Consider the following 25,701-nt stretch of genomic DNA (forward strand, 5'->3'; position numbering starts at 1 on the left):
CGTGTATACATACTAAAGGATTTCCCGCCAACAACAAATGTTCATAATCAGTTATCAATACGGCGAGAAGGAAACGGTCACGACAAAAGAGAAATTTCGGCGAATGGTAAATCGACGTTTAAATTCAAATCATTCGTAGCTATCTACTAGTTTCTAATTTACGCTTATGTCTAGATCTTCGTGAAAGTTTTAAATTTTGAAGGAAGCGCGATAGATGACATCAATATTGTATATATGTGTAGAATAACTGCGTGTGGATATAGAGAAAAAGAATACTTGTACAGCGCTAAATTTAAATCATTTTAGTGAAAATTAATAAAGAATAAATTATGTGGAACATGGAAAAAATGATAGCGCACGAAGAAGCATATACAAGGGGAAAACAAAGGATAAGCAAAACCACTTGCACGCGAGAAGAAGATGGCAGGAGGAGAAAAGATCATCGAAACGTGAGAGAGGAAGAGGAAAGAGGAAAGTGGTGGAGAAAACGCGATATGCAGACAGAAGCGGTAGAACAGGGGTAACACAGACTATTACGTGGCTCTTTCTAGCGGCGGGAGCACGCCCTTTTATTTTCCACGTTCCCGCCGTTGCTGTATGCGGGGACGCCTTCCTGGATTCTCGTGCACACACATGGAATACATCCATCCATTTGGCTTTGAACCTCAATGGTAATGTTATTGCATCGTTACTGAAGGTCGGCAGTATCGTGTCCTCTCTCTCTCTCTCTCTCTCTCTTTCTCTCTTTCTATCTACCTATCTCTTTCCCTCCGCCCTTTGCACGAATAACCTTTTTACCGTTTCGTTCACTACCGTCTGCTTGCTCCTTTACCTGCGTACGACAGTTGGATAAAGTCGGTGAGTAAACCGGGCGGCGATACTTAAAGAAGGCTTTTTCGCATCGCGATACGTGTACGTGAATCCGACATGATTAGAGCAGGATAATAATCGTTATTAGCATCGCGGTGATGAGTCGCTGCGAACATGAGAGAGAGCAGTTGTAGGAGGCCGATTTACAATCATAACTGGCAACCTTTTCACCCTTTTCATTGCTGCTTCACCTTCGCGCTCGTCGCATATAACATTACGCACGCAAGTACTTCGGTCTAATTATCGTCGAAAGCGGTAGCTTTTTTATCACGCTATTACCGGGTATTCGTCGTAATAGGTTGATATTGAATAGATTAGACAGTTATTATGTATGTTTCTAAACTAATTTTTGAAACCACGTCATTTTTTTCAATTATCTTTCATTATTTATAATGAAGGAAATTAGTGAATTGCGCAAGAAATTGTACATTATACTGATCTTATATAAATACTGCAATATTTGCTTATATAAATATTGCTATACAATGTGAATTACATGAGGCAATCTCGATAGAAATATCTTTCGTCGATATAAAATTATTAAATAATCAACACACTATTTCGATGATATCTTTATATTAATATTGCTTAAGAAAGAAATACAAGTTTGAAAACAAGTAGATGTTAATAATTTTCGTCGTATTATATAATACGTAATGAGAGCGATAGCGAGATCCGGTGGCGCAAAATGTTATGTCTCCGCTTCGTCATCTTAACACTCTCTTCCCTGCTCCCGCCCCTCGCGCAATCCTCCGACCGTTCGTCAAGACGGTATCCGATTCTTCGCGATAATTGGCACTCCGGATTGAATTTCCACCCTCGTTTCTCGCCGCGCTTCGAAAGAAACGAAGAGGAAACGACATCGGCGTTCGCGCGACCGTCGCGTCGTCCGTCGACGTCGACGTCGACGATCTTTGAGAATGCGATCTCTCCGACCCTACGTTAAATTTGCCGAAAGCTGCTTTGCGATTCAATGAAGGAATCCAATTCTTACGGAGAGACCGGCCTTTCCCCTTTCGCCTCGACAACGGTGAATGTCCCTCTCTCAAGGACACACTCTTAGGGGCGAATCTATATGGAAACTAATGAAATTGAAGTTTTAAATCTTTAACTATGAAGAAAGAGATTCCTAAGCATATGATTTTATTAAAGCATTCATTATCTTTTCAATGATAGAGTTGTACATTTTATATTTTCAATACTTATTTACAATTTACTTAATATATTTTATTAAAAACTACTAATCCTGTGCCTCGGAAAATTATTCGCTTCTCTGTGCGTTTTACCAAAGATTTCTGAATCCGCATAGTAAGACGCTCGTATCACACTAGACGATGAATTGAAATTTCTTTGGGATCATCATCCTCGAACTTGGCAATTCTCAAAGAAGGCGAGAAAGAAGAACCGAAGGACATTACCGCGATCGCGATCCTCTCGTAAAGACAATATTATTCCGTTCGTCATGTCACTCTATCCTCTATCGGAGGGGTAGAAGATGAGATACGTCGTATCGATACATACGGAGGTGTTAGAAACTACGGAATCGAGTAATAACTCTAGCTTTTTCTATCTTGCGTTCTATTTTTCAGTAACAATTGTTAAACTAACACACGTCAATGAAAGAAAATCAATAACACTTGAGCTCTCTCCTCAAAATGCTAGTAGCGAGAACTGATATGTTATTTCCACGCAACTCTAGACGAATCATTTAGCGAAGCCTTGACATAAAAATGATTGTAAATGAAAAAATCTGAAGACGAGAATTTTTCATCTCTGTAAATAATAGTTACTTATTGTAAAAAACACAAAAATATACAATATTTTCATTAAATTTCCGATAACATCTCGTTCGAATTACCGGATTATGCGATTGTAATGTCAATTACATGCTGCGAGAACCCCGGCAATAACCAATGTGTAAACTGAGCATATCTTTCACAACCAGAAATATCCTTTGCAAAATTTAATAACATTTATTTATTTATTAATATTGCATGTGCGCATTGATATTATAATTATATTAATTTTAAATGTTTTTTTAAATACTTTATCGATAATATAACAGAGACAAAACTTGTAAATTCGATTTATGGTAGTTTAAAATTTTCCTATTGTTGGAATCGCATGATTCTCTTCGTGTATTCGCTTGCGAAAGTATTCCAATTCACTGCTCATTTATGCGAGGATTGTGTCTGCGCTTGACATTCGATGAACACGCTTTCTCGCGGCAGCAGGCGCGCAAATAAGCACGTGTTCGGGCGGATTCGTGCATGCGTGTCTCGATCCACGGGCACGGGCGGAATCATTAATACCTGCGGTGACCCACGAAGGAATAAAAAGTCAGTCGACCGGCCTCGTGACGTGGATGCTTTTTTTTCCGATGTGGTGTAGACATGGGACACGAGCAAGAAAGAAAGAGAGAGAGAGAGATAGCGGTAGGACAGAAGGGAAAACGAATGGACGCGGTATGGGGTGGAAAGGCTGATAGAAAAAAATATACGGGTGGGTGGAAAAAAGACGGCGAGCAAGAAAAGAGAAAATGAGACGCGCAAAAAAGGACGATGGGATAGAGAGGACGAGCGAAAGGAAGAAAAAATCAAATAAATAGGCGGACGTGGCGAATACGTGGTTGGAGTCAAAGGGAGAAAGAGAGAAAGATCGAAGAGAGATGAAAGCGCGAAGAGAAGTGCGCATATACGGAGGGAAGATGGAAAGAGATGGAGAGAACGGATAGAAAAAAAAAAAAAAAAAAAAAAAAAAAAATGAAGGAACAGAGAGAAAGTAAGAGCGGCGGGAGAGAAAGAGAGAATGAGGGTGGTAGAAACTGGCAGATATTTTATTGACGATGGAGGTGTGATGGATCGTTGCGATATTATTGCGTTGCGACGCAGCGCACCCAATCGAATACGTGTGCAGGATGCAGCAGGGTACAAGGTGCAGCGCGCGCACCCTTCGGGAGCTGCGTCATGCATTAAGGGGCAGCCACCGCGATTCGATCTGCTCGCATAATACGTTCCTCGCGCGGATGAAAAAGAAAGAGAAGAGAGAATATAGGTGGGTCCGTGCACCCATGCCTCCCTCTCGTCTATTTTCTTCTTTCGATCTCTCTCCCTGCCGGTCTCTTTTTTCCTCTCTTTTTCCGCTTCCTCCATTCCGTTTTCTCCGTCATTTCTTCATTTTATTTTCTACTCGTTCTCTTCCGCGCCTCGCCATTATATATCGCATTGTAATAACGCGACTAGCGTGACCGGTACTGACTTACTCCATCCATAAGACAGGACGCGAGACTCGATAACTCCATCCTTCCACTGGGATATCTGAGCTTTCCGTTTAGAGTCCGGAAACAAGATGCCTACGCTTAGTGTAATCCTGCTTTAGAATGGCAAATGGACGCATTAGCGTAATGAAATATAACGCAACATTCTCTTTAAATATTTATAATTACAGCTGTAATATGTTAAACTTGTCAAATAACAAATGACATATCTCTTAATACAATATTATCTTTCTTCTAGAAATTAAAAATCTTAGTATTTTACGATGTGCAAATATAAAAAATAAGGAAAATTGTTGCAACTTTTTTTCTTACTTTTATTCATTAAATTGATCGAAATGCGAAATTGTATTGATATTTAATTCTCTTCGATTACAAGTTATTGTATCGAATGAAGTATTAGATAAGTTAGCTATACGAAAACATATACCTTCTCAAATCCCGAATGAGATATTCACCGTCAGCGGCGAGAATCGATGTTTAAGCATCGATACTCGGGTATCCGAGCCGGTTGAAAGAGCCGGTCCATGGAAACGATCGTAGTGCATGCGCGTCCCATTGCCTATCTTCCCATCCCCGGAAGTACATCTCGTCGTATGACGAAGTATGTCTCGCCTGTCCGTGACACTTGTACACTCGAAAGCATGCTCAACATAAGAGAGCGCGATTACCTTCTTTGTTCTCTCGGGAGAAAAGGACGGGAGGAGCGGGGACGCATGTTTCTACGGACGTCAATAGCCCGTAATGCATATGTCACAAGTAGCATACGCCGTCAAAGCGTACGGATACCGGCGATGATAAAGAATGTAGACGAATCGATTGCACACGCAGCGCTTCGGGACGCATGGCATGCATTTTGCTCACTTGGAACGACACGATCGACGTTGAGGATTGTCGTTTAACAGCGGTGTTCACGCGCAAATCGCCAGTTGTAACGAGCCGTGTCGCTGTCGATAAAGGAATTCCATCGTGTATCTGGAGAAGGCGAAAAACAGCGCATCGCACACGTCTCGCTCGCTCGCTCGCTCGCTCGCTCGTTCACTCGCCTCGGTCGGTGAATATTAAAAAAACACTGATGAATGTATACAACTCTATCCGGCAGCGTTAAAAGCACGTCACGCGTGCGAATAGATTGCAATAAACGCCGGCGCACTCTTGATAACGCTTTGAAACCCCTGCACTTTACACGTCGCTGTATCATGCAGTTTCCGGCCTCTCCGCCGCCCGCTCGCGTATCGAAATACGTGCTGTTACGCCCGTATGAAATACCTTTCGCAAATTGTCGTTACGGGCCGGCGATGGCGATCCTGCGTCGGACATTAACCCGGATTCTGTAATGGATAAATCATATTTCGCAACTTTGCATAGAAACGTCACAGGATCGCGATATTTCGTCGCTCATTTACAAGAATGTGCACTTTATGAAAGACCAATTTTCGTATCGTGTTGAATATACCTACGATTGTTCGTATGGACACGAACGCTGGCAAATTGCGGCATTGATGTTGCGATATTCAAAGAATCGTATATATATATATATCGGGAGCGAGGGACATTCCTTCCCCTCCCCCTCTCTTTCAATTCGAACAAAGTTTTCCCAAACTCGGATCATGCCTGCATGTTAGCCGAGACGTGCCTGATCCCGAGAGTTGCAGATTCGTCCCGGTACCAGTGGTGGGTTAATCTGTCCGCGAATTATCGTCGTCGCACCGAACTTCTAAACCACCGTCAGCCGACCGTCGGCTCGGGAGAGCCTGATTTATCGCTGCGAAAGTAATTCCACGTCCGGACGGAAAGGAAGAGGAAGCATCTCTGGCTGCAATCCGTACACACGTACCGCGGCATGCTCGTCGTCTCGTTTTCGCGAGGCTCCAATCGATGCGCGCTCGGAGTCGATCGAGCGAAAACATTCACGGAGCGTCATACATCAATACGTTATATATATATATATATATTTTTTTTCTCATTTTCTCTCTCTCTCTTTCTTTTTTTTCTCCATCTCGCGTCGGCACCCTCGTTTCCTTTCCCGACGGCGCGACGGACCCCCCGCGGAAAAATACGCGACGGGCGTACGCGTACATCGAGGAGACGGCCGTATGACAGAGACGTAAACAGCTACGAGAAATAGAGGGCAAAACACGCGACATGCGCCCGCATTCATAGTTCATATGTATGTACGAAGTGACATGTGCATACGCGCGAAGGGCCGGGCGACACGCAGGGCGCCGTAATCCCGGCGTGGGCGTTTGATGTCTACGGAGAAATTTAAGGTAACCCCGCCGTCCCACTACACCATTGGATTTACCCTGGAGCAGAGAGAGCGACCCGGCCAGAAAACGAATGAGTTACGACGAGCGGCGGATACGTTGTTACGAGGTGTCGCAGCCTGTCGTCCGTGAACCGATCTATTAATACACCCTTTATTACTCCGTTGAAACAGTTGACAGACGATAGAGGTCTGTTAACGACACTGTTATATTTATGTCAAGCTTACGGACGGCGTTTGTAATATCCGTCGCAATAGGGGGGCTTCAAAATAACGTACCTTCTATGCAAAGACGCAAGGGATAAGAAAATTACATCGCGCCGCCAAATAAAATTCGAAAGCTGATTCTTTTTCAGAATATATAAATTAGGAATAAATATTTCATCTCTTCTATTTTAAAAAGATTACGAAAAATATGATATTTATTAAAATTTATTAAGCTATCCTGTAATAAACTTAATCCTCGCTTAGGAATCTATCCGATGATTTATCGTCTTCAGGATTCACAGTTTAGTTTCCGAGATTTAAAGACTGTGTCTTTTTTCTCTATCCGAGGAAAGATCACGATACAGACCGAATGCTACATCGTAAACATCGAAGAGAAACGATCCCAAGTAAACACGCGGTCATAACATCATACATCTCTTAGCCAAGCAGGATTAGATCGGACAGTCTCAAGATATTAGTCTCCGGATTTATCGACGATGACGGTAACTCCAGGATGCAGCCCGATCTATCAAAATGAAGGAAACGACCGTTCAATGCAATTAACATCCTCCCTCGCAAAATTACCTCGCGCCTCAATATATATAGGCGGACGCAAGTGTCGAAACCGGCGAGAGAGATCCGAGGTATATTAGCAGCATTAATTACGCAACCCTCCGTATCGTCGCTGCCGAGGGCGACCGACCCCTTGCCGAAATCTGCAGGACGCAACGAGAACGAATGACCAGGGCCGAAACGAATGATGGGAGCTGAGTGCCTTCGCGTAGCGGTCGATCTTTGCTTGAATAAACAATCCCGATTTTCGGAGTCTCCTATTAATTATCCCGAACGGCGAAGATTTGTCGAAAAGATCCGTAAACAACGATAATTTACGTTAAAAACTGAAACTAATATAATTTTGATTAGTTTAGGAAATTGGTCGTACATTTTTTTTATAGGAATATGAAGACGCAAAGAGAAATATTTTATATTAATTATCATAAAAGATAATGGTATTGCATAACTTATTTTCTAAAAAAATCTGATTATTTTCTCATTCGTTTTGTAAAGAGATTTAATAAGTCTCTTACACGGAATTCGTTTAAGATAATACTTAATTAAAATTTAAGATTTGAATTTGAAGATGTTTTCCGCATGATATTTCTTCTTCCTAATATTTTGTAATATTGAAGAAAAAAGAAAAAAAAATTGTACACGTTTACGATCGCGCGCATCTTTGTTAATTACAAGACCTTTGAATTCTTCGCGAGATAAAATTGTCATTTTTACGCATCCGACAGGTTGTCTTCATCTGCTTCCCAATAGGGTGCTGTCTGCGTAATTGTATTAGCGGTGTCTGCCGTCACGTTGCCCGACGTTGGCCATTGCCAACGCACGATGCGGACGTCGGAAGAATGGAAAAAGAGAGAATCCTTTTATTAATTGCGTCCGAGAGCACACGGAAGGACGAAAAAGAGGGAAAAGAGAAAAGGGCGGCTCGCCCCAAGCTCGCGTCCAGCCTGGTCAGCAACCTAAGATTGCGCCGCTCGTTCCGATAAAATCCCATTAACTTTATCTGCATCCTGCGCACTGCCCTATGAAAAGCCGTATTTCGTCTCGCTTTATCGCGCGCGCCACCCACGTCGTATTCTCTCATGCTCCGTATTGTGTTATGAACCTTGCTCGACGACAACAACGATAGTTGTAGTAATGGATCGTTGTTACGTTGTTGTTCCCTCTTCGCCGTTGATGTACGATATATTCGCATAATTATAAGATCGAAGATTTGTATAAAAGTGTTAACGTAGCTATTAGAGGTTGTACTTTATATAGTAAGATGCATCTCTTTTATATTAACGTGTAACAATCTTATGTTTAGATCTTTTTATAAAGCTACAATTACATATAGCTATTACAAGATTTGAAGAGATATTTTATGAATACGCTTTAACGCCACAAGATAAAAATGTCATTTCCATCGTCGCAAAATTAGAAACGATTCGCAAAATTTTCGAGTTTCATATCATACAAGATTTATTTTATATCCTTACGCTGCTTCGCTTTTAATTAGAAACTATCGATTGGTTTGATCGTCCTGGTTTTTTGTCTTCAATAATATACTTTGCTAGGCCGGCTAGGTCATTCGTTTGTCGGTCACGCGTCCTGCGAAAAAACTCCAACCATACTTAATTCTCGATTCCGAACAAACATTCGAATCACCTTGCGGACTAATTACGGCACTTAAAGCGATATTGGCTATTCATTTACCCAATCACGACCCGACTTATCCATGGTTCGCCATTGATAGGGAACATTCGTAATTTTTGAGGAAAAGCGAGAGCGATTAAAAAAAAAAGGCGTCGCTTTACTCAAGTTTTCATCTTATTAAAACGAATGGCAGTCCATGCTCTCGGAAAGGACACCCTTAATTACATCGTCTCTCTGGGAAACCGGGGCATACTATCTGCATACTCATTGTCGTTAAGCGCTCCTCCTCAGTTTTTGTGCGCCGCAAAACTTATGCCGTTGGGAACGGTCTCGAATCTTTGGCGAGAATATCCCACAATACTCGCTCTGAAATCCCTTATGCGAACTCCTGAGTCTACAACCGTGGTTAGATCGATATTAAGTGGGGCGTTTTGTAATAGTCGTTCCAGAGTTCAACGGGGCGTCTTAAAATAAATTTAAAACTTCGCTAAATTCAACGTCAATGATCGATCATCCTCATCGAGTTACTGTAATTTGAAAAACTGATATTTCGCGCTATTTTCGTCTCGTCCGCGTAATCTAAGACATAGCAAGACGTCATATAGCTACCGATTAATTCGTAATGCCTCTTCGTGCAATCAACGTTCGTAGAGATCGGAGATAGAACTAGGGACAAAATTGTATAATATTGTAATAGTTTCAGTGGCACCTAGCCAGATATGTGCGATATGCTAATGTAAATTTACGACAAAACAGTCACATGTTATCGACACGATACTCTCTTGTAATTCCCATATAATTTCTTAACGCATCATGACTACACGCGTAATTCGTATTGTGTCACGCATACGCATTTGTACGGTATCTCCAGGCGATTTACCAAGTGACACGAGCAATCGAACAGTTTAGGGAAGAGCCATCATATCGAGGGCATCATATATCTTTTCAGAACCAATGAACTCCGGGGAATATTCAAGTTTCGGTATAATTTTATGGAAAGAAAGCTATAAAATTGTCTTCTTAAAAAGTTATATTTTTCTTTCTCTCTATTTTATATTTAATAGTTAAATTCGGAATTTATATACTCGTATATTGTATATCTTTTTTAGAAATTTTCTAAGCAATAATATTAAATAATATTACAAATTTTACACGCAATATTTTTTTTTACAAGAACTTAATAAGAAAGAAATGTGAAATTTCAAATAATAAATTGTCTTAAGATCTAAAATTTTATACGAAGTTTTAGATATTCCCGTCGCAATAGGGCGTACCCTCCTTCAAAAAAATCTCCGCATCTTCCGATCTTTCATGGCAACAGTGTAACAGGAGGGAAAGCGAGTTTGCCTCTAACGGCTTACGGTGGCCGCGGTAACCGCACATAAATCCAGATCGACCCTTCACCTCGGAATCGCGCGCGGTGATTTAAGCACTCAGCAGGCCGATCTAATATGGTTTCCTAAGTAGAAGAGTGTCATCGAGCGTGTGATTCCTTGTAATGGTCTTTCGCTTTCCAGACCGTTAAGCAGCAATGCGTTGCAAGGCCGGCTCAGGGCGCCGGTACATAGTTAAGACGTCTTGAAAGGATACCTTGCTCTCTACTTTAACGCGTATGAAATAATACGCAGATGCTAGGCAAAAATCAACAGCGACGTCCTATATACGTATAGATAGAAAATCACCATAAACCGTGTTTTCATCTCTGAAAATATTAAATGAAAAAATCAAATCAATTTTATTCCGACAACATATGTGTCGCTATGCTTTCGATTTGTATATCTATAATCTATACCATATCGCTTTTCTCTATAAATATTCATTTGTTTACACCGACAGAAATTGAATTTGTTTGAGGCAGCGTCAAAGCGGAATTTATAATTAGTCTAGGAGGTTAGCAGAAACAGAGTTTAAGCTAACTTGTTATAACTGTATATAAACGAGAGATTAAACAGCCATTAAGCAGTCACGTTTGTCAATTATGCGAGAAGATAAATCAAGCGGAATGGGAAGCGTCTTGAGAGAAGCCTTTCGAAACATCCGCACTATTTTGGCTGTTCGTGCTCCAGGGACGTCGATGCGCGGACAATTCGCAAGGGATGTGATTGCGTGGCTATCGATTTCGTCGGCCGCGCGAAGCGCCGGGAAAACGAGAGGCGTTCGCGTATAAAACTCGCGCACGCGGGGAGAGAGCATCACGTTCGAGACGAAAAGGCATCCGTTGGCATTACGATCCCCGAAGGGGGCCGCGCGAGTGTTCTCTCATTCTTCGCCGACATAGCGTGCACATAGCTATGTGCGTGGAGAAGAACAATAACGTTTTTATAACCCGGGCCCGTGGTACCGTCGCGCACTTCTCGCCAAAGGGGAGCGTCTCCGCAGAGTAGGATGGATGACCCTGTAAACGCACGTTCACCGTCGCCCCTAGGTCGCAATATCGCGCCACGGGGAGATATAGGGGCGGCGAGAGAGAGAGAGAGAGAGAGAAAAGCCGGTCTGATTTCTCTCTCGTGGTAGATATCACGATAGTGGGGCCCAGGAAAAATAACGGAATCGAACCCAACATCGCACTCAGGAGCTCGTCGGTGTATAAACGCAAAACTTTTGTCGTTTGATGTGATTGACTGCTCGATTTACTTAAATTCATATTTGCGCATTCGATAAACATGCCTAATTTTTTTTGTCTTTATAAAAGGTTTTTTTAGTAAGGATTGTAACCGTTCTACGATATCGCTAATATTTTATCGAATAACGTTGCATGATGAATTCGTCGGTGAAATCGACTTTAAAGATTTTCTTAGCAAATGTCATTTACCTTTATTCTCGAGATCTCTGAATCTCTAACGCGGTCGTGCGTTACACGTATATAAAGTCAGCGAACGTACACATTTACTAAAAGGAGTGTTACGGGTTTCGCTGCGCGATCGTTGCCGAAAAAGGTCGCTTAGTAAACTCCGCCAAGAGCCCGATAACCGACGCAGTCACGCAAGTCCCCGATAAGGCGGAGACTCGCTCGTCGCGCTCTCGAGCGAACTTTGTTAAGCTACTCTCCGGTAAATCCGTCTTAGCGTCTTCGGCAGTCGTCGCGACAAGCTGAACGTACCCCGATGCACCTCGCAGAGAAGCAAGCCAATAAATAGATTCGGTACCGGATTCACGCTCGTTGGAAGGTTAAAGACTCGCTGTCCTCCGCCCTCCTTTTCTTTCTCCTTTTTTCGTCTCCCTCCCACTGCAACTATCTTTATCTCTTTCGCTGCTCAAACGTTGTCTAGCTTCTCCGTCCGGTTAAACAACCGACGTTTGCTCAATGTTTCAAACAAACTGAGCGAGTGAGGCTTTATTTGCAGTGAGTCGGGCCCTCGTACGAGAGCTTCAACGAGAGAGCCCAGCCACCCTGCGCACCAGCGGTAACCGCGATCTCGCTTCAGCTCTTTATACTCACCGGAAGCGTGCGCGTGTACGTACATACGTACATTTATCCACCTATTTTTCCATACGATTTTTCGACCGACACAGACGGGTGATCGCATACGCGCGAACGTGCGCTACATCCCGTATACGCTCGCTTGCGTATAAAGGCAAGCGGAGAACACCGGAGAAGATTAAGGCCACGCCGAGTAGTCGTGCGATGGGACGATACGAAACGCGTAAAGAGAGCCTACACAGCTTCCCCGCGTTATTACACGCGATACACACACAATACGGAATCCCCTTTAAGTCGACTGCCTGGAGACGCGCCTGGTATCCCGCCGTCCGCTAATGGTCGATTCAATTTACTAATGGTCGTAGCCCCGGGTCGGGTCGGTCCTATTAGTTTACGAATTTCGCCGACGCTGACTCGGATCGCTCACCGCAGATCCGATCGGCCTCGAAATCCGCGTGCTGCAACATTAACGCTGGGATCTCTCCATATCGGCTTGGCTGGCAGCCGCACGAACTCCGTTCCGTTATCGCGCTTCCACGCGCGATAAAGTCGCACCATCGTTTCGTCCCGATGATCGAACTTGATATACCGACGTACCTCTGACTCAATGGAATTCATAAATAAACTTCCGTTCGCATCCGGAGATTGCAACGTGTTGCATTCCGTGTGATTTTTCGGTAAATTCGCGATCAAATTGAATCGATTGAGTCGATTATGTATTTATCGGAGATGGTTATATAAATAAAAGCAATCGCTGACATAATCACTCCGCAAAGATAATAATTGTACTATTGATAAAAATATAAAATCTTATTACAATATGATCTACAATATATTCGAAAAGATCAATACACGCGCAATCCTCTGTATCGCCTGCGAGGCAAAGTAGGTATTTTTCAACTGGCATAGCGCACAATCAAAAAGCAAAGACCGCTCAACGTATCGAGCACATTCGAGACGACTCGAATCTGAAGGCAAATTGTCGTGAGCGTCCCATTCGACGATTCGAATCTGTTCAATCCTCAGATTACTCTGTGAGAGGAGGCCGAAATAAGTGCATGGTCTCGCGCGCGCGCGCGCGCGGTCGATATACCTTTCGCGCTTCCGATGTCTTTCGAACTACCGGACAGAGACGTACAACTGGAAAGAGAGATAGAGGCCTTGGGGAAATAGCCGCGAGGGAACAAGATTGGCATCCGGCCAAACGCCGCTGCGTTATCGGCGTCGCCGACGGTAAATGCGATACGCACAGGGCCTGATTTGAATTATGCCGCCTGCCGTTCGTCCGGAGCTAGGTAAACCGGTTCGCGCGCGCGACAAGCGGACATCATAATATCCGCCGGGATATGATATTAAGCGAGCCGCGCCGGGGTTGTACTTCCAAAGCGATGTTACGCGAACGAGCGAAGGTCGGCGCGACAGACTTCGCGGATCGATTTGGCGAGCCAGAGGGCCGGTTATGCGCGGTTAATGGACGATCGTATGACCCATACAATGACTCACTGTATGGCATATGGAGTACGTATATGATTCTCCGCGCGGATATTTCTTATATTAACATTTTGTTCTTTAAATTATTAAAACTATTCCTGCGGTAAATGACCGACTGTGAATCATCCCCGAGGAATTACAAGCATATACATATAATTGTTTTTCTTACCCTATATTCATGCGTGTCTCTAATGGATATTGAGAGAGATATATTATATTCTATCTCGTTGATACGCAATATATTTCGTGAATTAATCACTATTTGATAGACAGATTTACATAAAAATTAGTTCTCAAAGTTCTTAAAATATTTTCCATACGGACGTGATGTTCATTTAAATTTTCTCAATAAAAATAAAATATAAGTAGATTTCACTTTTCTTTACCTCTTATTTTTAGCGAAAAATGTAGAGATCACGTACATATGCAAAATATTTCAAAGATTAACTTTTACGCAAAATCCCTTTTCCACTTAAAAATGTATAGAGTGACGCTTGCGCCGTGTTTTTAACATTTAAAGTAGGTAAACTCTTCGTTATTATTTTATCCGCGTATAAAGGAATTTCTCGATATAAGACGCATCCCTTGACCGCAGATGTACGAAAATTCCACGATTCTTTCGACTTTCGATCGCATTCGTTCGCAAGTGAACAATCGCCACGGCGAGACAATAGTCGAGAGCGATGAGCGACGTACTTGCTGGAAGATCCTCGGCAGAAATCTCTTTTTCCTCTGACGTTCTCTTTTTCAAATCACGAACCATACCATGAGATCCAGTCGTATCGCCGATGCGGAGCTCGTTTCCCTCGAACCGAGCACGTGCGCGTTTGCGTCGTCGTCTTCTCGCGTGTATGTCGCGTACATACGTACGCGCGTGCATAATGCAAGAGAGCACAACGGACCCCGGTTGAGGAATATATCTCTTCCGCCAGCACACCGTAGGCCCAAATGTATTCACCCAATTATCCTCGCATCGCCGTGCCTCCCCGCGCACCGCAACTTTTTCCCCTTTTACTCTCTATCTTCGCCAGCGCATTTGCATGGAATGCATTCATATGAAATCGACCATTCTTCCGCCGACTTTTCCTCTGGCCGTCTTCTCTCTCTCTCTCTCTCTCTCTCTCTCTCTCTCTCTCTCTCTCTCTCTCTCTCTCTTTCCCTCTCTTTCTCATTCTATCTCTCTTGTAGTCTCTCCACGCTCGTATACGTCTGCGAGTTCTCTTTGCAGCATGGTAAATCCCACTGAGGATGCTCGAAATGTAACGTGTGTCGTCGAAAATTGGTTCGTTCATAATGACGTCGCGCTCTCTTCCCTCATCTCCATACGACGTAACAATAATGTTATAACTCAGGTCTCTCGACATTTTTTATTGTGTTCTTTTTCTTGCTTCGCAAGAAAGGGCAAGGTATTTTATTATTGGCATGAAACGTTAATACATTACAATTTTATTACAGAAATAATAAAATCTTTTGAAAATCTTAGTACTTTTTTCCAATGTCATATTATAAATTCTGTCTGTTTCTCATATTTTATTTATTTATCATTTTATTTCTAATATGACAGAGAAAGAGAGAGAAAACAATCATTAATCACAAAAGTTTATGAGTATTTTAATCACTTTTTGAAGCGCAAGTAGAATGTTCGTCGAAAGCTTGCATTGCGCTATGTTACGAGCGCAGAAACGATACGCAACATAATCCCACGTATGTACGCACATAATGCTATCGCGCGTAATGCGTATGATACATGGCGAAACTGGGGCATATTGTAATGTCGTTGCGGCAAGTATATCGCAAGAACGCATCAAATGAAATAACGAAATACTTGATTATGTATAACTGCATTCGTAGAATATCTTCAATCGGCATTTGTTAAATACAAAAAGGTCAAATTCGTGTAAAGATTAACAGCTCCATTTTGCTGCGAAGTGTGTTTTCTGTCCGCATACGAAATTATACAGCGGAGGATTTCTCAATGCTTTGAGGCCTTTAAGAAAATTATTCTAAAATTTAATTTGGATAAACTTAAGAAAATTAGACTACGTTTACGCAGTTTATATACCGAACATATAATAGAAATGAATTTCGAAATTGAATTAAGAACGCGCGCAAATAAATTGATGGACCGATAAGAATTTATTATCGCAATATTAGATGAAATAATATTTATATAACTTGCTTCTTCCATTGATTATCCGCATGATCAACCGTTTATTATTTTATTAAGATATACATAAACATTTCAAATGCATTACAAATTTTAGTAACGCAATTCATCAAGTATTACACATTTCTGTACAAAGTCTACCGCGATGAATAACTGGAAAACGACATGGAAATCCATAACAGAAAAATTTCAATTAAAGGAAACCGCCATCTGCCCCGAAGCGATAACATCACAGGAATTATATCAAAGAGAACGCATTTCACAACGTTTAAAAATTCTGAATAAGATTTCGCGATCGTGCTACAAATGACCTTGGGAAATGGCTTTCACTTTCAATTTATTTCCTTATTTCGCTACCGTCAGTTAAAAGCCGCCTGTACAATGCGGATCGTTTGCGGGGGCGTCCACGAGCGACAGACGGGAAGAAAGCCGAGGATGTTCCTGCACAGGTCCGGGGACAGGTCGCCGTTCCAAAGGCGGAGAAGCGACTATCGAGGAGATAAGGAGAACAAATGAGTGCTTATGGCACGGAGAAGGGCGGACGATATCTTCATCGTCGTCAGGCAGGCAAGCAGGCAGGCAGTCGCGTCACAAAGCACAGCCAGGACTAAAGAACTAAGGAGATGCACGATAAGAGCGAGCGATGGGAGGATGAGACTAGAAGGAGATAGAGGGGTAGGATTCAAAGACAGCCGACGTTTTACGAAGGTGCTGGAGGGACAGCAGGGAAAGTATACAAAGGACGGAAGGAAGGAAGGAAGGAAGGTCCTATATCGCGGCGCGGCATGAGGTGCGCGGGAGACGACGCGGGAAAGGGAGAGGTGGCGTTTTCTGTTTAAGCGACATCAAAGAGCCTGTCGCAAATTTTCTCCCGTCCCTGCACCGCCCGTCCCGCTCGTGGCCCCTGGGATCATACGCGGCCGTGTTCAATCCACCCGCATACACGCGTTCCAGGCCGGAGTTCCGGAGTTCCGGGCGGTAGTTTAGGGCACCGAAGAATGGTAAACGTCGTGAGTCGTAACGCAGGAACGGCGACCGCCGCCGTCGCTAAAAGGGTAAACGTTGTAGGCTGGTACGGTGGATTTTGGCGGATGCGCGGGGGATAAAACAACTCTTCTCCATCCATCCATCCATCTTCCTTCTTCTATCTCTCAAACGTCGACGCGAGCGCGTGTGCGCGCGCATTGAACGGATGCTTTTACGTACATTTATAGGGAAGGATTTATAGGTGTGTGTTTACACGAGGGTGGCATGTATATTATATACGTATACGTGTATGCGTGAACGCATGCGCGAGTGAGTATCAACGACCGCGGCGCGATGCACTGAAGAGATAATTAAACTTCCTTCCGATCGCTCTCATGAGTCGTGTATGAGAGGGAGTCAAGTGACGTCGGACGATTGAAGTGTCCGATGATTCTACGCGGATCTACGCCAATGAGTCTTTCGCTGGAAAAGTTTTTTATTTTCTATTTTTATGTCATGAGGGGGAACAATTTTTACGCGTTGATAAGTTTATGCCGGGAATCCTACTTATCAGGATCGAAATATCGTGAAACTATGTGTTTGACCAACGAATTGACCTATATAAATATTCCGCGTGTGAAAGATTCAATTGGAATCATCGTCCGGTTGCAGCGTAGATGTTTATTAAAAGCTTCCTAAACAAGGTTTGGATAAATTTCATTCTTATAAATATCTGGCATAAAATATCTTTATCGAAAATACTTTGATACTTATTTTAACTTGTTGCATTAACTTACCAACAATGGAAATAACGATGGAAATAGTTAATCACATTAACCGTTATTATATTTTATAATGATGAAAATTATAAATTTAGCAAACTGAATATAAAACGCAAATGAATACAAGGCCCTCTTTAACGAAATTTACTCTTAACCAATTTTAGCAAATTATGAAACTTTTACGAAATTATAAAAGCAACGCGAATTATTTTCATATCGCTAACCAATATATATTACTTATATATGTATAAATAGAATATGATGATTGTATCCTAGAAATCATCAGAAATAGAATTTTTATCAAATTGGATGAACAAAATTTTTGCCGTAATATTTTTTTCACGTAATATATCAATAGATAACATAATATAAATAATCACGTTACGCGCTCAATACATACATATATTTCTCTTAGTATCGATCAATACCGATAAAATGAATAAAAGTAAAACGCCGCTTGTTTACAGATGAAAATAAGCAAAACGTTTACGGCGTCGAGACTAATTTAAGGACGTATTAAATCAGCGGGACATGATCTTTGACCCAAAATCGAAAATACAAGTACTCGACGTCCACGAGATCCTCCACCACCATGCATTTCTCTTTCTCTTTTTCACTGCGTCCCTAACACCTACCCTCGTTGCTGCGCACGCGCGTCGCTATTTCTCTTCTCGGAATCGCGCCGCTCGGCCGTAGTAAGGGTAGCATTACACGTGCCCATGTCTATTATGTGTGCCCGCAGCTGCATATATATGTAATGTCCCGAAAATTTCTACTTGTAAGCAGTAGAAGCAGCAATATTCGATTAAATCTAGCACGCGTGTCTTTAATTGCCGTTCTTTCCGTTATTTCAATACGTATACTGGTATGTTTTTGCAAATACTAAATATGATATGATAAGTTATGTATTTTGTTGTCCCTGTATTGTATTCTGCCTTGCTTCGAAATATGATGTATTTATGTATGTTTATGTTAATTTTAATCAATGAAAGAGAACTCAGGATATATTAGGCTTTCCTAAATTATGTGTTCTGCCGAGGATTAATACACTAATTTAATGATGGAAAAAAAACATGTCAGTTATTATAACAAAATTTATTTATATATAAATACCTAATTCAAGTTGTGTTTATTAAAATTGAAGATATTAAAATTTAATATTTTAATAGTTTTATATACAGTTTGATGTAAGAAATGAATAGAAAATAAGTTGGGGGAAAATCTTCTTACGCATCATACTGGAATAGATTCGCGCTATCGACACCCGAGCGACCCTTATGAAAGGCGCATCGTCAAGGGCGCGCTCGGCGCGACCATCTGACAGTGAGTAGTGATCGCACCATCCGCGTGGCGGCGTTCTTTCGCAAGGGTTGCGATTCCGAAACGAGAGGGAGTCGGTGGTCCAAAGGGCGAGAAAGGGGAAGATTGGAGATGCGCGTGGGCGCACGCGCCGAATCCGGCCGTACGATGGTGGGGACGTTCAGTGTCACTTCGTGCCGGGCGTTGCGACGCCTTCAGTCTTTGATCCGCAGCTGCCGCGGTCGCGTGGCATCCTGAAGAGCGAGCACACTCTCGCCACTCGCAGTGTCCCCCCTCGCCATCAACCGAGATTAACGACCGCGTTTGTCATCGAGCGTGAGAGGAACAAACGTCGCGTCCGGTCGCGATCAGTGACAGATAGATAGCGCGATCTTTTTCGATTCCTGGCACGCGACTTTGAATTGTCAATCACGCGTGATCATCGAGATCGTGAAAATTGGAAATTCCGCGACTGTAAACGATTCACGGGACGATCGTGTTGTTGGCGATTCGATAGAAATCGACGGCTCTTCCGCGAAAGTCAACAAGTACATTACTTTGGAAGTTTCGGAGGACCGACAAACAGTTGGAAACTTTTGAAACGTGACACTTTGGAATCGCATAGAGTCAACTACGTGGATTGCTCGGAGGAAACCGCTCGAAACGATCTTGCGGAAAGTCGGAGTACCATTGCGAAAGTTCTGTTGCTACGGGAGAACCTATAGAGAGAAGAAGACATCCCCGACGATCTGTCATCCCGTTGCATCTGTTTCACGTAAAGCCCGGGAATTTTTGGAGCTAGTCCGTTCACGCTACGCATCGAAGCGGGATTTGCGTGCAGTTCTCGCTTCGCTGAGCCAATTAGTTTTCACGCAGCTGAGCATATCGACAACGCTCGCAGTTAAGGGAATACTTGCGAGCGCGCGGCGCGTCCACAGAGAACAGCACACCGATTGATCGCGGTCTTCCGAAACGTGCAGATTGAATTCTCCGATGTGAGCTTTGCGCGCTGAGCGTGCTCCCTTTGAACGCGCGTCGGAATTCATTGTGTGCGGCTGCATCAGATTGAAAGCCATTCGATTATATATCTTCGAAACGATAGGTCGGCACGTCTCCGGGATTCAACGTCGAGGTGGCTAGGTGGTGAAATTACACAATCGGCCGATAGTGGTGTTTAATTTTTTTCTGTGGAGTGTCGTGAGCACGATTTTATATACGATACGTTGGTGGACGAAGGTCGGATACGAGGACATATCGCTCGTTCGTTATTCGAAACACGTTCGAGAGTGTCGGCGAGGGATCGCGGAAAGCGGGTCGACGACTCCAAGTTCGGTATACACTGAATCGCCGTGTCGAACATCGCTCGCGGGCGGAAGTTGAACTTTCTCGCTGGCGTTGACAGATCGATAACAAAGTTTGCGTACGCGAGTTTCTCCCCCTGTCGTCGTACCCGCCGGCCGCACGGAGCCTGCAGCCTGCAGCACCCTTCTTGCACTTGTACGTCTCCTGCTCCACGGCAGACGTGGAATGTGTTTAACATTAAACGACTCCCGTGCCCGTCCGACTTGAGTCCCTACGGAGCCAAGCCCGCCAAGCGTTCACTCGTAAATATCCGGAATCAATGAACTCGTGAAACGTGACTGCAGCGAGTTCGATCAACGTTACTTTGACGACGACATTGTCACGTATCTCGCGCTTTCCACGATAACTCGACTTGACATGCGATCGTAGGTACCTTGATCCTCGTCGTAAGAATCGACGAGTGTCTCGTCGCGAAATTTCGATGCCGATTGTGCGGCGCCCGCCAGAAATCTGACACCCCGACGATCCAACCGTCGTGGCAGCCTGTCGTTTTCCTTGCCGACCAAGGAATACCTCGTGAAATATCGTCGGAAAGAGGAAAAGCTACGCGAGAACGCCAGGGGCTCCTCCTGCCCCAGACTCGCCCTCGAGGGTACCACGAAGTGCGCAACGGTGAAGGGCAACGGCGGATTCGGTGATTATTCGGCGGCGGGTGAATTCGAGGTCTGGGGTGAAGAACACCACGCTGCGGATGGTGGTCTAGATCGTCAGGTGGCGAGGCCGCCTTCGCGGCAGCAACGATGCGAAGGCGGTTCTTCCCTGAGACCGTTGCTCCACGTAGCCCACTGTGAGCTCCACTCGCCACGGGAGGCCGAGCTGTTGCGTCTCGATCATCTCGAGAGCCTCGATCACAAATCCATCGAGCACGACGCGTACTCGATGATGGATAATTTTCACAGCCCGGTACCGCCGCCGTTACCACGACGTCATGTCCGGTAAGAGATATTTTCTACACTGAGATTTGATGCGCTGATGATTGATACGCGAGTAATATAATATATATCCGAAATAGATCAATTATATTATACGCAAAGGTCGAAGTTTAATATTGGCTTAAGCTGTCAAATCGTGATGTAAATCGTTATAAATCAATCTATTTACTTTATGTTTTTATTATATAATATTCAAAAATGTATTCCATCACACAAGTAAATTATATAACACATCTTAAATATTTTTATTTGCATTTTCAAGTTATTTACTTGGAAAATTAAAGCGACGTATTTGATTTCGTATACGTTCGATAATATTCCGATTACATCAAGGTTGATGGTCAATTTATTTTCAACGACTGTTATCTTGACAAACTCTGCAAATTGCAAAAATGATTAAAGTATTACGTTAAATCCGACTACATTATTCGTATTTATTATTCAAGCTTGCCATTTTAAATCGACGCTATATATTATTGACTGTATCGATTGATATCAATGTGCGCCGAAACGACTCGTTATTAATTCCATCCCTCGAACGTGAACTGATCAAAGTTCACTATATTTCGAGTATACTGCAAACTGTATTAGATTCCAGCACACACTTGACAAGTTTTACACCCTTTCTCTCTTATTTTTATTTTTCGTTCGACGTGCCGTCCGTTCTCCCCCACGTCACGGATCTTAAACTGTCGAACCTCGAGACTCGCGCGTTTCGTTACAATAAATACGGAATATCCAGCGCAATCTTCACCGTTCTCGGTGTTATCGTGGACGAACGCGAAGCTGAAAAACCGCGCCTTCATTTCAGGCGCTTCGTGTACGACGATCGATACCGAACGACCGGAAGGTCGAAGACGGAGCGAACACTAACGAGGCGACGAGAATGAGAGAGGAATAGCCGCGTTGTTTCTTGCAAATATTCAGAAGCCGGCTTTCGCGAAGAGCATAGTTTCCGACTTTGCGTTATAACGCCCAACAACCTGTTTGCCACGCGATAACGAGCGCAAGTAAAATATGTCGTCGACCGTGCGTTACCGCGTTGCATTCGAGCACGTTCTTAGAGCGAGAACTCTCCGAATTCTTCCACGGTAACGCCCGTGAAGTATGCAAAGCGATGCATAAATTCACACACAGTGTCCCGTAATTAAAATTAACGCAAAGCAGGGCCCGACAGTGTGTGTGCTGTAAGCTCACGATTACAGCGCGCATTTACACCGAAACGTCGCGAGGCTCTATTCGAAACGCGTCCCTTCATCCGTACCTCGATATAAGCGCGCGAAATATGCGAGATGACGGAGGGGAACGTTTGTCTCCCGTAACTGCGAGCGACACAAAGCGAACAGGCGGAAGGTAACGACGTTTAGAACTAGAAAATCCACGCATGCCGCACTCTGGCCCCAAGAGCGATCAAAGCAGCCCGGAAATCCGCGCGCGCGTTAGCACTAGCGAGCGGTGGTTCGCCGCGGCTCGTGGAAAACACACACGCCGTAATCCGGCGGATCCTGTCGTCGCGGGCGAGACCCCGAGGAAGAGCGCACCAATGGGAGGGAGATGCAGCGCGGCATGCATCGCGGCGAGCGAACGGTATGCGAGAGAGGACGAGTATACGATCGATATATGCATGCATGGAGCGAGAAGAGCGTACGCGCGAGTAAGGCAGCGCGCGACGCGACGACCCGCCGCGGGAAAGGCAAACAAAGTGATACCGACGAGAGGAAGCCGCGACGAGGGTGGCGAAGGAGCGCGAGGAAAGAGGAAAGGAGGACCGAGGATGAGAGAGCGACGGACGACGGTAGCGAGCGGTGAGGGGAAGGCGGGAGGGTTTGGAGAGGATACGTCGAGTATGTAAAAGGCGAGCGGCGCGGGGCGGTTGTACGGCGCCGACATTTCGCGGTGAAGCAGGCGACCCCATAGCCATGCATCACCCTGTCCTACCAACAACTACCCGCTATAGCTGCATCTACGCGCGACCCTCTCGCAACTCTACTTCTCTCTTCTGTTCTTGTCTTCCTCTCTCTCTCTCTCTCTCTGTTCTTTCTCGTTTCGTTCTCCGTCCTCGCGTTTTTCTCCGTTCAGGGAGGATAACGCTTTTTCTCGCCTCTTTCTCTCTTCCCGTCACTCTCTATCTTTTATCTCTTCCGCGAGCGCGACTACGGTCTCTCTCGACCATTCGTGCCCTGGTTTTTCCTCGACACGATTCGACCGTCGCGCAGTTGCTGCTCTTTTTCAACACTTTACGACGCGTCGACGAGATTTCGCTTTATGCATGTCGCGTAATATACAACGATACCGTTACCTCATTTGCGATTCGTCCTGTAATCTCGATTCGTTCGAAACCTATCGCAACGTAGATGCAATGCCGTCAGTTGAACGATGAAGCAAGGATAGAGAAAACAGGACCAAAGCGATCTTCCGTTACACGAGTATGCACCGTGAAGAATGGAAATTGTATTTCCATAATATCCTAAACTGCTTCCGCATCGGTGAAATGCGAGTGGAGACACCGAAAGAAAACGTCGCGGGGAGGATCTTAGAAAAGGCGGGTGAACGATTTCCATCATTCGATATTAGCCGGCTGTAGCGTAACGTTGGAGACGCAGCGGTTTTTCGCGATACGAGAAGGGTGGAACCATCGCTGCCGAGAGGGCCGCGAAAGGGGTAATAGATACTTCCCGCTACGAGAGAAAGAGAGGAAAAGGAAAGAAGGGGAGAGAGAAAAGTGCGCGGAGAATTCTCTCGGTAAAGATAAGGGTTTTACATTCTATGTTACGCCACACTGGATGAACGATGGTACGACTTCTCTTCCCACCGGAATATTCCACTTACCGGGATATTGGTACACCGATGATATTTCTCTACGCGCGTCGGGTACGTTCGATATATCGGCGTGACAAATCGTATTCTGGCCGGGCTCACCGTTTGGAGCTATCGAGAATATACGAAAAAATTTAGCAATTAATCGAGACTAGATCTTTTCTCGCAGTTTTCATAATACGCGTAATAATCGCGCATGATGATGTGCTAGTGTCTTTGTTTAACAATATAATATTTTACAAGATATAATATATATCTATATATGTCTCTCACTCTAAATAAGCGCAGTATGATAAGCTCGTCTTTATCCCGAAAGCGCCAATAATTATTTCTTTAAAATTGTGAATTATTTAATATATATCAACGAGAGAGCTTTCATAGGAATTTGCAAAATTTTTTTTAGTCTAGAAAATCAAGAAATGTTTTATATATATTTGAACGAGTTCGTTATATAAAACTCATATTCAATATTACGGATAAGATATTCTCAGGATTTCATTTGACCTAAAAATTCTTTTCTAATGGAACTTCCCCTGCCTTGCGGAATTCTCAAAGGGTGCAAATGCGCTTTCACTCCTCTCGCAGCATCGATGTCGTAAACAAAAAGAGCCATAGCAACTGAAATTCCCACTGGACTCGAAACTACTAACGATCGATCCTGCTCGACTCAACTGGCGCGGAAGTCAACGCGAACGTAATGCTCCGCGTCGTCATTAATTAGCGAGATCAGCCTGCTGCGATACGGTTATTAGTAGGGCCGTTTCGCGTGCAACGAAAACACGATGTCGCTCATCCCGGGTAACTCCCGTGTCGCGCGAAAACAAACCGAGCGCACGCTCGTAGATCTCAGATACGTTATCGCGCGTTATGTCGGGGAAGTCGGTAAGAAAGGATATGTCTTCGGTCGGGGACGCATTGCGGAGCCGAGAACGTGTAAACAAAATCCCCTCGCATTTATTTACCTGCCCTCCTGCCCCGACGAATAGGGAAAGCCCCCCCGAAGGCGCGCTGGAGCCAGGATACAGCGATTCCGGAAAAGCATCGCGGATGCGAACGACTACCGCCGCCAGGATAGGCCCAGTTTCCGAGTACAAGCAGCCCGTTAAGATGGGGTGGAATTAACCGCGTGACGACGATTCAAGAGGGTTCGAACCGCTTTATTATGTCGTTGCTCTTGATGATGCGCGCGGTTGATACGGGGATTGATTTCCGGGAACGAGGGGACAAGCGTTGATTGCGAAAATGTAAGAGCATTGATCAACGTGGTTAGAAAAATTGATGCGGTATTCTGCATCGCTTTTCGATAATTTATTAAGCGCAATTTTGTCGAAGTCTCTGCTACGTAATCGTTTAATGCTCGTGAAATCGAATACGAGCAAAATAGCGGAATTTAATCGGATGAAGTTACAATAGATAAAATTCTTGACTCTCCGTAAATAATATTACGCATTTACATTATCGCAAAAATTTTATTCGCATCTATCTCGAGCAAAAAATTTTCAAACCTCGCGCAATAAATATATCGAAATTGCGCAAATCATATACACGTAACTTACTATACGCGGACTCATTTACGGAAACGACGTCGGAATATCTCCATAATGTTCGAACGAGTGCACATTCTCGTATCATCGCGTCGTTT

The 25,701-nt window shown here is 44.0% G+C and overlaps 1 protein-coding gene across 9 annotated transcripts in view; it reads left to right on the forward strand.

The window, feature by feature from the left end:
- The window catches only part of Ten-a (tenascin accessory), a 422,894-nt gene that overhangs the window by 323,924 nt on the left and 73,269 nt on the right, over positions 1–25,701 (forward strand). Inside the window, exon 1 of one of the 9 annotated variants that reach the window (XM_070304913.1) lies at positions 19,203–21,245. The exons of the other annotated variants lie outside the window; for them this stretch is intronic. Within the exon in view, the coding sequence (XP_070161014.1) occupies positions 21,190–21,245 (56 nt within the window). The 5' untranslated portion in view covers positions 19,203–21,189. Of the gene's footprint in view, positions 1–19,202; positions 21,246–25,701 lie in introns of those variants that run through there. 9 annotated transcript variants of the gene reach the window in all.

The sequence above is a fragment of the Polyergus mexicanus genome, unplaced genomic scaffold, assembly GCF_030449975.1.
Source record: "Polyergus mexicanus isolate NDT 795.1 unplaced genomic scaffold, iyPolMexi1.0 SCAF_12, whole genome shotgun sequence".
NCBI lineage: Eukaryota > Metazoa > Arthropoda > Insecta > Hymenoptera > Formicidae > Polyergus > Polyergus mexicanus.